Source organism: Adiantum capillus-veneris, chromosome 27, assembly GCF_014529385.1.
Source record: "Adiantum capillus-veneris isolate H3 chromosome 27, ASM1452938v2, whole genome shotgun sequence".
NCBI lineage: Eukaryota > Viridiplantae > Streptophyta > Polypodiopsida > Polypodiales > Pteridaceae > Adiantum > Adiantum capillus-veneris.
The window spans coordinates 92811448-92827408 of NC_140957.1; the positions used below are offsets into that span (position 1 = coordinate 92811448).

The 15961-nt window shown below is 45.5% G+C and overlaps 1 protein-coding gene across 1 annotated transcript in view; it reads right to left on the reverse strand.

Annotated features, from left to right (window-relative positions):
* The window catches only part of LOC147422407 (uncharacterized), a 37027-nt gene that overhangs the window by 1446 nt on the left and 19620 nt on the right, over positions 1 to 15961 (reverse strand). The window contains exons 4-5 of the mRNA XM_086503270.1: positions 374 to 545; positions 155 to 295 (exon numbers count right to left, since the gene is read on the reverse strand). Coding sequence (XP_086359396.1) covers positions 155 to 295; positions 374 to 545 — 313 coding nt within the window. The remainder of the gene's footprint in view (positions 1 to 154; positions 296 to 373; positions 546 to 15961) is intronic.

Genomic DNA, 15961 nt, shown 5'->3' on the forward strand with positions numbered 1-15961 from the left:
CATTCTCTCTCCTACTTCTAGCAAACTTCTAGCAATTAACTCTTGTAAAGAGAGAATAATGTGAGTGCTTCTTTAGTTTTTCAGAAGCCACTTAACAAACTGTCTCATCAAAATTATTAGGAAAGCCTATAGAGCTCATGCAAAATCAGCCTACCAGCAAGTCTTGTTGTGTTTTTGAGAATTCAAGCTCTGTAATCGTAGAGTCCCATTCAACATTAAATTCTTGTGCTATCTCCTGCATAGCGTCTAACTTCACTCTTGCTGTTGGTGCCCGCGCAGACAATTTCTCAATAATCTGCAGACAACAAACAAAATTGATTTGTGTACTGGAAAATAGTGCAGCTTTTACCAAATGAGTTTGATATCATCTGACCATGCGGTTGACACCACAATCTGGCCGCAACTCTGTTGCAGATGCCACAAACTCCCTTCCATATTTGAAGGACATTAATGTCTGCACTTCCAGCAGTTCTGGCAGATCAGATGCCCTGGGTGCTGCAAAGATGAGGCTTGCAACAGCTTCTTTGAGGTCAAGGGGGCACTCCCTGATCATGATATCCATTTCAAACATGTTATGAGACATGAAGTTGTACGGACCATCAACATTAGCTTTAAAAAAGCAAAACTAGTTTATCATGAAACTATGGCAAAACATCATCGATAAGCAACAGTTATCTTAACACTCACTCATAAGCCCTTTTCTAAACTCATAAATGCCCGAATTGACATTGATACAACAAATCAAAACTAGTTTCACATGAAGCTTCATCCCACCATTATCAATAACTAAATGTTTTCTGATCAACTTAACACTTACTCATAAGCCTTTTCCAAATTCACTAATGGCATAAACCACAATCATACAGCACCATTGAGGTGAAATCTAGCCACACAACGATGCATGCATCATTTCACCACGCGTTGATAGAATCAACATGCACAAATGTATGCAACCACCTATCCCTATGAAGAAATGAAGAGGGGAAAGCAGATAGAGGAGACAAACCTAGAGAGGGAGGCACCACACAACTTGACTTTACAGTTAAATTGGTTTTGAACTTGACGATATCCACTCTTGAACATCAAACTTTAAGCCACCAATCGGAGGAAGAGGCAAGAAAGAAAAAATCATGCCTTTCCTGAAGAATCATCAACCAGTATCAAATAATGCTCAGAGCCATCAAGTGAATCCACCTCTATAGGGCTTGCAAGATCAGCATAAACAAGTTCAAGAATACAAGAGGAACAAAAAGTGGCCTCCTCTAGAAAAGAGTCCTTGTGCTGCTTGCCTTTTGCACACAAAGAGAGAATGTGATGAGGCATGTGAAGCTTGGACAAGCCAAGAAACATATCCCTGGAAGCAGGATGCTGCAAAGTAGCAACGGGAACATGACCAAAACGAGAGTGCCAAAAGAATACTCTCATCCTCCATCATAAGTGGTTTGGATTTGGGAGAGAACAACTGATGCAAGTGTGACTCAGACTTCAGTTAACGTAATAAGCCACCTTATTGATAACCATAGCTTTGACACATGTAGCACGCCATCCAAGACTCCATTACCAAGAGGGATATTTCCAACACCAATACACACAAAATAGATCATTATTAATATGTACTAATGAAGAAATAGTCCAATTGCTCTCCATGTTGTGAGGACAGTGACACGTGTGAGAGGATGCCCCTGTAGCTATCTTGGCTATACTGCTAGCCGCTCCTGTCACTAAATAAAATATGCACATCTGATTTATTATGAATTTGTTCAGTTTGAGAGTCGGGTAAGTTTTCTGCTACGACGCACTGTATAGGGAGCTTACCATTGTCCAAGAAGTAAGATAGTACAAAAGAAGCCGAACATAGGGCAGAGTGCAAATCAAACACACAAGGTGAATAGGTACGATAAATACAGTACGAAAACAACATAAAATACGTTTTACAGTATGGGTAATCACTACTAGTACGAAAAATACGTTAAGTACTAATTACAAATAGACATACATGTCTACTGATGCATGGTTGCATACACACGTAAATATGCATACACACACAGTGACATACATACACACGTATGCATATATACATACACATATCTCTACAACCTGATATGCATGCATACATACACGCATGTCTGTATATTGATGAGTGTGTATAGGTAAAAGCCAGTACCTTAAGTACTAATACCAGTATGCGTAATTATCGTACGGTATGAGAAGAACGATAAAAAAGAGTTTGGAATGCAAGCATGCAAACACATAGACGAAAATGGCATCTCAAGACCACGGAATATTTACATTTAAGTATGTTTTGTCCATGCCTAGTGGTCGTGGCCAATGACCAAGTGTATCTGCGAGACCAGCTGAAACTTGTGCAGAAGGGTGCAGGGACAAGAAGTCCAAGAAATTCCAAGCGCGCACAAAGTTTAATGATTAAACACAGAGGGATGGTCAATTTAAAAGCCTTAGCCATAAAGCTTTACCATTATCCATTGAACACGCAAGTATGAAAAGGACCATTTGGGCCAAAGCTTTAAAATACTTACAAAAATCAACGTAACCACTTCTATCAACATGAAAATTTTGATTCTTATGTGGAAGGGGTGTGTTGACCTTCATGGTCAGCCGTTACTCCTTTTGCTCCCTCCCTCTCACACTAAGCATGTGATTTTCTTTCTCTCAGAGGATGGTGTGATGAGTAAAATCTCTTTGATAGTCTCCAAGCACTCACACACACACACAGAAGAAACCATGGGTTGTGCATAGAGGCTAGTGCATGAACTCTCTTGCATAGATCACGCTCAAACAAGATCTCTTTAGTAGACCATCGCCAGAGAAAGGACTGATTTTATCCTTTCATTGTGCATAGGTTGGGTGCCCTCCGAAGACCCCACACCCAAAGCAATTTCCCTCCTTGTAATACTACGCCTTTTGCTTGGCAGAGAATCGGGTGTGGATCTCATCTGCAACCACGAGCAAACCTCCTCTTGGGACCAGCAGCCAATGGATCTCGAATCTATTGAGACAAATCTCCCCGATCATGTCCTCCTGCCCTGTACCGCTCACCTGTGGACATTTATAGCAAATCCTACAAGATAACCGGGGCCGGGGGGGGGGGGGGATCGCATGAGAAAACGCCAGAGAGAGAGAGAGAGAGAGAGAGAGAGAGAGAGAGAGAGAGAGAGAGAGAGAGAAATGAAATGAAATGAAATGTTATATTAACGTCTTCAAAAGGCCATAATGACCTATGAGACCCGAAAGTTACAAAGTGGTGGATCTGATACAAAGTCAGAATAACAAAATAACCTAACAACATTACAAAACAAAGATATCTACTATGGGGGCCTAAGCTGGTCGATGTGAGCCAAGCATAAAACTAAGCGGGAAAATTTGGGTGGCTTGTTGGGATGGCTGAATCACAAGAGATCTAGCATCGGTCGTTGGCGAATCTCATCAATTTCCTCCATGGTTAGTAGTCTGACCGGGCGTCATGCATGCCTGGCCAGCGTGCTCCGAATTTTCTGTCGTAGAACCCGTCGATGCTGTGTAGTTCTTTGCAGTCGTGGGCGCCTGGATTTCCCTAGTTCAATCGCTCAGTCAATCAATGTGCCTATGGTGTGAGACGAGGGGGAGCTCTGTTGTGGGAGTGGCTCTTGCGGCCGTCCCGTGTCTGCTTTGAAGAAGTCTGTGATCCGTCTTTGAGACTGGCTAGCCTCGCCATTCATCAGACTATCTCTGTGTCTGCGCAGCTCGAGTAAGAACAAACCCAGACATCTCTGATCTTCGTATCCCATGACTCTTGAGAGTGGTCCAAAACCCTCTCTGAACAGGCAGTGGAAGCGACCTCGTATCTCGTAGTAGACGGGGCAACGGCATGTATAGTGTAGCTCTGTCTCAGGTTCCGTGTTACACAAGGGGCATGTCCTGTCCACTGCTGGTACTCCGCTGTACCTCCGAGTCTCAATCCGCAACTGGTGAGAAGATGTGCGTAGCTGGCCAATAGCACAGCGTATCCCATGAGACAAGTGGGTATCCATGTATCTGGGTCTCGCCACAAAACCATCTTCCGTAAGCTAGAGAAGGTGGTCTCTGTAGAAAGCCATCTTCGTGCCCAATTCCTGTGCTGGTTGTATCCATGTCCTCCTAGTGTCTAGCTGGGTTAGGTCTTGGCGGATGAGCTTGGTGATCTCTGACTGTGTAAGAGTGAGAGATGGTGCATCCAGTGAGTAATGGAATGGTGGCAGCTTGTCTATGCTGAACCCGTGTGCCCGAAACCATGATGTCATCTCCCCATACCAACATGTTGTATCTCCTTGTATGGCTAACTGTCGAGAGCTATGCGAGCATATCTGTCTCTAGGAAGCTCCCATGTGCGGTTTATGAAGGAGACTAATCTAGTGAGCGCCTCCACCACAAGTGAGGGGGGCCGCTAGCTCTGCTCGGATAATGGCACGTGGTACTGATGCCTTGGCTCTAATGAGCCGCGAGATCATAGAGACGAGAGGTTTCTCCATGTTCCCCCATCCGTCTGAGCAACCCGGCCTCTCGTGGTGATCCAGTGAAGGTCCCCATATCTCGGTTCCATAGAGCAGTGCTGAAGCCACCAAGGTGTCAAAGAGCCAGAGCTTCGTCCGGGGCTTCTGAAACTGAACCTGCGAACACATCCTCTCCAATCTACCCAATGCTGCGTGGGCTCTAGTAAGTCTGGTCTCTGCTGCTCTTCTGAGTGAGAATGTAGGTCCACTAAAAACCACTCCAAGGTAAGTGTAAGCGTCTGTGTACTCCACAGTCTCCTGGCCGTATGTGAATGTAGGTGCTGACCTCCTGATCCACTGTGGGGTGGTGTTAAACACCATAAGCTTGGTTTTACCCAGGTTGACAGACAAACCACTTTCGTGTGTAAACGTGGGCAAAGCATCCAATTGACGTTGCATTCCCTCTGGGGATTCAGAGATCAACACTATGTCATCAGCATATAACAAAAGTGGAATCCATGTCCCTGCCAACTGAGCACCTTTATCCCCATCGCTGTCAATGTAGTCAGAAACCTCATCCACATACATACCGAAAAGGGTAGGAGAGAGCGGGCAGCCCTGCTTCACCCCAATAGTGGAGTGAACCGGTGTAGAAAGTCCCTCCGGGGTGCGTACATGCCCTACTACTGATTTGTACAATGCCATGATTCCCCAAATGAGTTCTGTGGGTACTCCCATTTCCTGTAATCTGCGCATCAGTCTAGCTCTGGGTACCGTGTCGAAAGTTTTGCGGAAGTCCACAAAGCTACAATAGATCCGTCTCCTATGAGATCTGCCTTCCTCGATGATGGCCCTGAGTGTTAGGATATGGTCAAGAGTGGAGAAGCCTCTCCTGAATCCTGTCTGCCCAGTTGCACGTATTCCTTCCCTCTCTGCCCATCTACTCAGTTGTTGCTCAAGAATGGATGCATACAACCGTGCCAGTGTGTGCCCAATCATAATAGTGCGATAATTCCCAGGGTCCATGGGGTCTCCTGATTTGAAGATAGGTACGATCGTAGATAGGCTCCAAGTGTCCGATATGCCCTCACACATGGCCCGGTTAAACATAACTGCTAGGAGCTCTGCTAGTAGGTCTTTGGCATGCATGAAATGCTCAGCGACTAGGCCATCATGATCATATGCTCTCCCAGTCTTCATCCTGTCAATAGCTTTCTTCACCATCTCAGCGGTGAAAAAGCCACATGCATGTGGGCATGGATCGGGGGGGTTGGGGAGGGGCAGCTGTCCAGGTACTGTGTACAAAGATGATGCGTACTGACCCCATGTCTCTGTGGAGGAAATAGCCGAGGGGGGGGGGGACTGCTCATGAAAGAGCCGCCACGCCTCACACGAGTCCTGACTCAAGAATAGCTGATATAGATCCTGCTCGAGTCGAGCCAAAAAAGCCCTCTTCTTTCGCCGCACCAAGCGTCGGAAGTCAATTTGTGACTGTCTGTGAGTGACGTCCCCCAACAGCACCTCCCTCTGAACTCTGGCTCTAGTCTGGCGGCACTCCTTGTCATACCAGCTATTCTGAGGCATGCTCCCCGATCGGCGGCTCTACTCAAGTTGGGTGTGTGGGTAGGCTTCTGCTGCTGCCTCATGTAGTGTCTGTGTCAGTATAGTAGTTAGCTTCTCCAGAGGTCGCCCCGGGTCCTCAGTGCATAGGCGTCTATAGATTCCGTCCATGTATACAGAATCCGTCTCCCGTGTGAATGTGTAGCGAGTAGGGGCTGCTACTTGTGTCGTGTGTGCTACACTGAACTGGAAGGAGATGGTCATTGACACCAGAGCATGATCCACTGCCACCCCGACCGGACTGGGCCCAACTGTGAGATCCTGGATACTGGAGATGAGATTCGGCTGTGCCATGACATAGTCCACTGTGCTGGTTCCATGTCTGTGTGGGAAGCATGTAAATCCTCCCGCTGCAGAAAATCTATGTAGGCCGTTCAAGATGGCCAATCCATGTGCAGTGCCCATGTCTATCAGGTGTCGCCCATACTCAGTATATTCCATATCGTGTGATATTCTGGAAAGGCCCGTCTCTTCAACATCTAGTTCTCTTAGCATCTCCTCTGAAGTATCATAAAACACTGCCTGGTGATGGGCAGTCCTAGCATTGAAGTCCCCTAGGATGATAATGTCACCGTCCCTAGAGAACTCCCATATGTCATCATCCAAAATAGAGAAAGGGGACTGTCCTCTGGGTGATGCATGAACTGATGTACTCGGGGGAAAGTAGCAAATAGCTACATAGAGGTATCTGCATGTCTCTGCTTTCAGTCTCACCCACATGTACCTAGCCTGCTCGTCCCTGCGGGCTATATGTATCAATGGCTGCAGATCCTCTCTAAATAACACTGCCACTCCTCCCGAGCCCCGCCCTCTGTGCTCTGAGCGTCTCCTGTCTATAGGCTGTCTCCCACCTGTATCCGCTGATGTGAGGCATGGATTGCCCAGGGGCCTGGTGTGTCTCAGAGTAAAAGATGATGTCTCTTCCAGTAAAGCTATCCTCAAAAGCCCCCACATCAAGACGCATAGATCCATTGCAGTTCCACGCAGCTACTTTGAGTGTGGTCCCATAAGTCTCGCACCATCATGTGGAGCGTCGCTCTAGTATCACCACTTTCCCGTCTCGGTAAAAAGCAATCTTGCCTTTTCCCCTTGCCGCTCTAATCTCCGGCATTACTTCCTGCATATGAGCAATCTGCGAGAGGGTGAGATCATCCACGAGAAAGATGCCAGTCTCTTTGAGAGTTGGTCTTTTCTTCAAGAATGACTTCTTTGCTTCCATGGAGGGAAAACGGAGGATGAGTGCTCTTTCTTTTGAGGTTTCTCCACTGCTTCCATTTCTCTTTATGTTGCCCACTCTCCATGCCCTTGTGTGCGTCGGCTCAGGAATGTTGTGAGTTCTTTTACTTCTTCGTCCACATTGCCTTTGTCGTTAAGACCGCAAATTCTCACATGTAAAGCGCGCACCCTTCTCCAGAGAGAGAGAGAGAGAGAGAGAGGCGTGAGAAAAACGCTAGAGAGAGATGGACACACACACACACACACCCCAAGAGGAGAGTGTAGGCCCAAACGTTGGCTAGCTCTGCAATAATTGATATATGCAAATATAATGGGGGGGTCTCCATGTACACGGAATGTTACAGGCTTGGACACTTCAAGCGAGAAATCAAGAGCAACACACAAACGGAAACTACAACCAATTGAACTAAACTTGAATAGAGAGAGAGAGAGAGAGAGAGAGAGAGAGAGAGAGAGAGTAAAATGAAATGTTATATTAAACGTCTTCAAAAGGCCAAAATGACCTATGAGACCAAACAGATACAATCCTTGTGGATCTAATCTAATGTCTAGGTACAAAAATAAAATGAAGTGAAAGACTAAATCGCCACACTGAAAATCATCATCATCATCATCCATGCCCGAGGATGCCTGGCATTGTAACTTTGTCTCTGGCTCTATATGACACAACTGGCATATGAGAGAGAGAGAGAGTGAGAAGATCGACACAGTACTGGGGACCAAAAGATGGGTTGGTCCCCCCCCCCATAATAGTATCTTTATTACTAAGGAGAAGTCAATACAAGCACTTGAGCCGAACGTATTACCACGTTCGTTCTAGAATAAGACTTGATGGTTCCCAGAAGCCTAGGCTTCCTATTCCTAGGGCAAAACCCTATACCAAGGAACTTCCGTTCCTTATTTCAAGTCCTCAAGAATCAAGGTTCTCACCTCTGGATCTCACCTTCCAGACTCGGGGCATGGCATCCCTGCAACTCTTTTCCGACTCTGTTTCCAGAGTCCTCTTCCTGCAGAATAACTCCGCTTTCCTGGACACGAAGTCCTTCCCTTGGGAATTTCAACTTCCGGATCACAACTTGAGAGTCTACCACTCTCGGATCCGTCGATCTACTTCCAAACTCGGATACGAAACCCTTGGGTTGATCTGGCTCTAATTCCTCAAAGCGCTTTCTCCGATGCCTTCCTGTGCTCCTACTACCTCACTAAGCGGAAGTACACCTGCAAACAAATACTTAGAGATCAATAACATAAAATCGTTACCTTCAAAGTCTCGACGCTCGAAACGAAGATGAAATCTGCAGCAGCATCTTCTTCTCGCAAAACACTGATCTTCTCTCTGGGAGACGGCGTATGATGCTTTTATAGCTCCCTGGCCATTGCAAAGATAGCAGAGCATTGGCTGCTCGCGTAGAGATCACGGCCGTTTTTGGTTTTTGGCTTTTTTTTTTTTTTCGTTGTTCTGCCAGAAAAAGAGAGAGAAAAATCGCTAGGTGGTTTTTACTGCTTTATTTAATCATAGGCTGCCCGCTTATTAAGTGGGCGGCCAGTCACCTTTAAAAATGGTCTGAATCTGTCCAAAAACTCAATAAAACCTTATAAGTTAAACACAATGCTTTCACAGCACTTCCCAAGCGTCCTTGGATGCAATCACACGCACAGTTGCAATGTAGACATAGACTTCCTCGCAGGAAAGCATCTGCTTTCCCAAAAAGCAATCCCGCTTTCTTAGAAAGCATCTGTTTTTCCTCAAAGTTTCCTCTGAACCCATCTTCATTCAAGTGCTTGCTTTTCCTTGTGCACAATTCTAACACAGTTCGGAATTTCCTCTCAACTATGGATATCCCCTTTCCGATGCACCCGTCACCCACCTTGTGACACATCAGGAATACCCATCAACTAGTCACTTCCTACCGAACTTATGGTACAATCTCCTTCGCGATGCTCTATGTCACCCATCCTATGACGCATCTGAGATATCCGTTCCAGGATGGCTGGATACTTTTTCCCAAAGCTCGCTATCACCCATCCGATGTGGCGCATCAGATGTACCCATTCCTGGTGGCCTTACTGATATTCCCTTTCACAGTTATACCGTCATTACTCTGAATGACGCACTAGGAATACTCTGTACTCGGATGTCTCCAATGAGAAAAACCCTCTCGCAGTAATTCATTTAGAATTATTTTTCCTTATGTTCCAAGCGAGAAAACCCTCTCACTTATAAATCCAATAATTCATTTAGAATTATTTTTTTATGTCAGATAAAGCCAATTTAGCAACAGTGGCATTGCTAATGGCCACCAAGGGGTAGATCTGGGGTTGATTTGCGCTCCCGATGTGAGAGAAGTCAAGGGCTAAAAGCTGGCTGCAAAATCGTAGATCTGGCTGCAAAAATGCAGCCAATCCGTCACATAACGCAAGGCTGAAAATGCAGATGATGATAAAGCCGATGACGGACAGCAACGGGAGCACTGCAGCGAGGCCATTGCAGCTCATCTGTCACATAACGCAAGGCTGAAAATGCAGATGATAAAGCCGATGATGGACAGCAACGGGAGCACTGCAGAGCGAGGGAATGGCCGAGAAGAGGCTCAATGGGCTGTCGAAGGTCCGAGCTGCGATAGCGTTAATTCACCACACTTTCAGCGAGGGAAATGGCTGAAAACTGAAAACGTTGGGCTGACTTTGCTGGTCAGCTGGTGCTCGCAAAGGGAAGCAAAATGCTAGGGCTGAACTGCAAAAAACACTAGGGCTAGATTTGGCGCTATCTGAGAATGTCAGAATCGTTGGCTGAGCTGCTCCCTTTATAGGTGAAAATACTGCTTATGAACTTTTTAAGACTTAGGTAGAGCAATTTGGAAGACAAAGTTTAAAAATAAATCATTGAAATAATTTATTGATAAACTTGACTTCAGTAAAGTTTCTGGGTGAAACTATCGCACATCTGTTCACCCGAAAACCCAATTGACCACGGGGAATGGCTCGTTGGATTCCTCTAACCTAAAACTACATGCACGTCATAATCCGATTGACGCGGGGAATGGCTCGTTGGGTTCCTTTAACCTAAAACTACATGCACATCATGCCACATGCCCATAGTAGTGTAACAACATATGTCAAAACGCTTGTACAATCCATTTATGCAAGAGGGTTCCAAAACTGGAAAACCTAATCTAATGGACTCGTCTAAACATGCGAGTCTTGCGAACATGCTCACAAAATTGTCAGTACTAATACCTCCTCGGATTCTAGAAACTCCTACTCACTGGTTAAGACGACATTATGAAAAAACGTTAGGGCAAGAACATGTAGCATTAAAAAACAACGCAGGAGGCCAGAGGTCAACGTTCACAAAAAACGCTACAAAGTGATAGCCCCGAAGGCCTTATATACTTCCATAGAAAGTCGCCCAACCAGCCCAAATAAATTATGTTCTATACATAAAATAAGTAACTAAATAAATAGGCTAAAAATTGGGCACATTCACATGAGATGAACCTAACCCCCTGTCCAACGACTCACCTAGTTGCGCTCTAGCTTCTCTTCATGAAGCTTGTTCAAACGGTATGAGAACTTACAAATTGTGCTCCATCCACAACGTCTTTCACATGATGCTTAATCCGCAAATACCCGCACCACGTGAGAGTGGAAGAGAGTGCGAGGAGATGAAAGACAGAGAGACACCGGCGAGAAAAACGACAAGAAAGGGGTCTTAGCCGATCACTGACCAAGGGAGGAGGTGATAGAATGATGAATATGATGAGATTCAGTGCATCAAGTCATCCGTTAGACTTTGATGAGATCTGGATGTGATGGCTAAATAAATCATAATGGTCATGATTAGTTATGAGATCTCGACAAGGACAAAACATGTGAATGTGATTATTAATTGTTCAGTGACCAAAGTTCTTTGTGTTGCATGTAGTGTTACCACCGTTTCTCTTCCAGTTGGGCATGCCACGTCGTCACTTTGTGATAGCGAGTCTGCATTGCACCTAAGTACCGGTGGACAAGAGGAACTGAAACCTTAAGAACTGAACCCAGAAAGTGTGACCGAGGAGCCTAAACAAAAGGGGTTAGGGTTTTCAAAAACCTAACCCTACCCAACTTATGGAGCACCAACCAAGGGTCCTAAACCCTAAAAACATCAACAGCTTGACCTCTAGCTGATTTCCGTAAATTGCGCTGACAATGATGACGTGGCAACTATACGGATTTCCACGATTTGCGTTGGCTGCAGTTTTCGCATGCTTTTGGTGGCAAATTCTTTTGGGTGCTTGTGCTTTTGGATCAGAAGCTTTTGGGGCTCTGCTTTTGGGCATCCCTTGTAAGTTTGAAAGAGCCCAGAGGGCCAATCTTTCATAGAGCATATGGACGCAGAGTCTCGCAGAGAGTTGTACTTTGTGAAGAGCAATAATAAAGAACTGGGCGCCAATCTTTGGGGCCAGTGCATCTTGGCTCGGAGCTTCGCCATGCAGTGTCAACTCCCCTTTTTTCTCTCTCTAATTAAGTTCAATGATTTTACAATTTCTGTTCGGGTGTTGCTATTGATTTCTCGCTTGAAGTCTCTAAGCCTGTAACAGTGGTATCAGAGCTCAGAACGATTCTTCTTCTATTGAGGATCCGATCCCTTCTGCATCACACATGGGTTCTCGTGGAGAATCCGACAGACACAACACTCTACGATTGTTGGTCGCCAAGGAGAAGAAGAAACTTGAATCCCAGCGTGGGAACAAAAGAAACCAGCGGAGAGTTTGGCCAATTCCCAGCAAGGAATCTCGACAAAGCGGAGTACAAATGTCAATTGCAGGTTGACACATGTGTGAAACGATTGATCAAGTACTCCAAAGATCCAAAATACGTGAATCACGTGGAGAATTACCCGATTGATGAGGTTCACTCGAGATGGTGAGAGGCCGTCAATTCTCCTCTCAAGATGGTAAAGAAGCTAAGAGAAAAGCCTAGTGCACAAAAGCGGAAACTGTACTCGCACTAAGAGTTTGACAAAGCTCTTGAAAAGAAGATAAAATAGTTAATGAAAGGCTTAAAGCACTCTCAGGAGAAGAAAAAATCAGCAAATTTCCTCGGTTATTTGGGTCGAAAGTCGACTTTGGAGACAGTAAGCAGATCCAAGAAGCGTGTTTGTTTCGAGGATGATCCAGATTTTTCTTCAGAGAGTCCAACAGTTCGTCGTCCTCTAGTTCCAGAATGGACGAGAAAAAGCGGAAGAAGCGGAGAAAAAGCAAGAAAAACATATTTTTGAAAAAGTACGAGTCCATCTATGTTAGGTGCAGCGGAATGAATGTTTGAACTTTGCTCAAGATGAGTGCTCCGAACTATGCTCAAGGTTCCTTTTGTTCTTATGGAAGGGAGAGCCTTCCGTTCTTAATGAGAGAGTGCAATGGACACAAACAAAGTGAATGGACAATGTGCGTGAAAGTGTAAGAGACTGAGAGATAGAGAGAGAAGAGAATACGACACCAGAGATATTGTCAAACCCTCCTCCGAAGGCCCCACTCTCTATGGCGAGAGCGGTCTACTTATGATTGCACAAATCTCTACAATGCTTGGACTTGCCGACGATGATGAGGACGACAACGAGACGGGCTGAAATCTGAAAATGCTAATGGCTGAAATCTGCAAATCTTTATTTGCTGAATTCTGACTCTATGTCGGTGACGGCGGCGATGACGACGATGCAACGACGACGCGCTAAAAACGCAGATGCTGAAATCTGCGTTTTCCGGGCTTAAACTGTAAACCTTGCGGAAACTGACCGTGCGGCGAGGAACTTCTGCGGGAAGGTGAGATCTGCGAGGTTCGGGACTTCTTTTGCGATGTCTAAAGGCTGAAAACTGAAAACGCTGATGCTTCTTGGTGTTGTCACGGTGAATCTGCAAAACGCTTGGGCTGATCTGCAAATCAAAAACGCTAGGGCTGAAAATGGTCCTGTTGTCGCCGGTTGTTCTGCAAATGCAAAACGCTAGGCTGATCTGTTGTGTCTTGACGACACCGGGGCTAGTCTATTGTGCACAAATCGCCAAGGCTGATATGATACAAAAACGCTAGGTCTTCTGTGGAGAAAACGCCAGAGTAGTCGCGGGGGTTGGTCTTGCTGAGAAGTTGCCTGTTGAGCAAGGTGCTCCTACTGCCTCTTCTGCCAGAAAGTGCTAGCTCTAGTTTGCTTATATACAAACTTAGCAAAATTGCCCTACCTACTTTCCAACAAAAGTCACTTAAATTATTAAGTGAAAAAATGTCAAAAATAGGGAAAATAGGTTAAATGCACTGGAAAATTCCCCTGAAAGATTCTGATGGATTCTGATGGGAATGCTTATGATCATGCTGTGTGCAACCAGAGGATATGCATCAACACTAAGTGCCTAGGCATGCACGGTCTGCCAACAGACTCACAAAAGTGCCAAAACACTTCTAAATCTAGACTGACTGGATTGACTGAACCCTTGTCGTGTTGTAGCTTGTCCACGGACACATAGGGTTGGATGTGTTACGTGACATCCCCTCCTTTTCAAAGTGAGGTACTGGTACCGAACTGAATGGCGTCGAGGGAGATCGCCAATAGCATCCGGAATCCTGGAAGGGACTCTTCGTCGGCCCACTATGATGTGTGGGTCGTGCGGTACTTGAACTTCATAAAGTTCTGCAACGCTTGCTTCTTTGGGCGCGCCGAAAGCGACACAAAGTCTTTTGTGGCTCCTTCGATGCTTCAACTTCGTCTAGAGTCATGCTTCTTTCTTCTTCAAGAATCTCCATGGCTAAAAATTCCTGAAACCATTTCCAACACAAAACCATGAGCATACCTATTCCATGTAAAGTGAGTGGAAAAAATCTTGTCGTCCTAATAGACTCTGCATGCAATGTAGATGAACAAAGAGACGGAGTGCCAAACCGTTCACCACACACACGAACAATGAGATCGAATCTTTCTCTTATAATCTAAAGCAATCAACTATGGCAATTCACAACGGAAATGCCTATGCTTGGTGCTCATATCTTCATGTGCTCTGTCTACAACTATGTCATGCCAAGGAAGAGACATGGAATGTGACTTCCTTACATGCATGCTTTTCATGAACAATCCGCATACAATTCTGCTCATTCATGAGTGAAACATGCTCAACGTACAATGTCATGCCTAGGAAAAGGGATCACATAAAGACGCTCACTAAAATACAGGAAACGATCACGAATGAAACACTCGTACAATGCGTGCGTATAAATCATGCAAACACATAGTACTTCCTATAAGGGTTCTTTGGACCTAGGCTCGGAGCCAAGATCGGTTCTTCCTGAAGGGGTGCTTTGGACCTAGGCTCGAGAGCCAAGATCGATCCTTCGTGATTGATCGAATCTGCAACGAGGTTAGCTTCGCTAGAAAAAGCATCAACTAACTCATCATCCTTGTGAGCAATCACGTCATCTTCATGCAAATCATCATGCTTGTGAGAAATCACATCTTGATCATGCAAATCATCATGCTTGTGAGAAATCATATCTTGATCATCATGCTTGTGAGAAATCACATCTTGATCATCATGCAAATTATCATGCTTGTCATTCAAATCATCATGCAAATCTTGTGTATCATGCTTTGGAGAAGAAGAGACTGAGAGAGACTCCTTTTCCCGAATCTCTTGCATTTGTGCCTGCACTTGAGAAAAGAGTCGCAACAACTCTTGCATGTGTCGCGCTTGCTCATGCTCACGCTCTATGGCTGCCTCTCTTTCTGCTTCTCTTTCTGCTTTTCTTTCTGAATGTCTGCGATCCATTTCTGTCATTCTTTCTACTCTTCTTGCTTCGCGTTCCTAACTTCCTGTCCATAAAAATCTGCTCCAACTCCTCCATAGGAATTAGTGCAATCCTTGGCGTAGATGGGGAAGGGGGAGGGTTCGAAAAACCTCTTGGTGGGGAAAATTCTTCTTCGTCTCTCTCATGCTCATCACCTCCAAGCAAAGTATCCATTCCGCTTCGAGTGATGACCATCCACTGAAGTCGTGGGTTCTTGTGGTCTTGGGTTCTTAAGTTCACGAGGAACTTGGGTTCTTGGGAGTCTTGGTTCTTGGGTTCTTGAGGTTCTTGAGGGTCTTGGGGTTCTTGAGGTTCTTCTTTCGCTTGCAATCTGTCTTAGAGAAGGATCTTCTCTTCACCCGAGTTCTGCTCTTCTCCGCAGGTGCACCCCTTGGCGGCCTTGCACTCACATCAAGGTTGCTTTTTCCCACCTCACGTCGATTGGCCGGCCGTTAAGTGCACGGTCTGCTCTCAATGAGTGAAAAGAGGCACAAGGGGAGGCTGGACAAGCCCTTCTTTCCTGGGATTCCTGTCACTCTTCAAAACACGATTAGGAATCGACACGCCCAAGTAAACTTGGGTTCATGCGACCGCAACAAGCAGAAAATTTCTTGTGATTCTTGTGGTTCTTTCCTTGAGTGATACAGAACACTGCCAAAGCTCTGTTACCAATGTAAGGTGCAACGGAATGAATGTTTTAACTTTGCTCAAGATGAGTGCTCTGAATTGTGCTCAAGGTTCCTTTTGTTCTTATGGAAGGGAGAGCCTTCCGTTCTTAATGAGAGAGTGCAATGGACACAAACAAAGTGAATGGACACTATGCGTGAAAG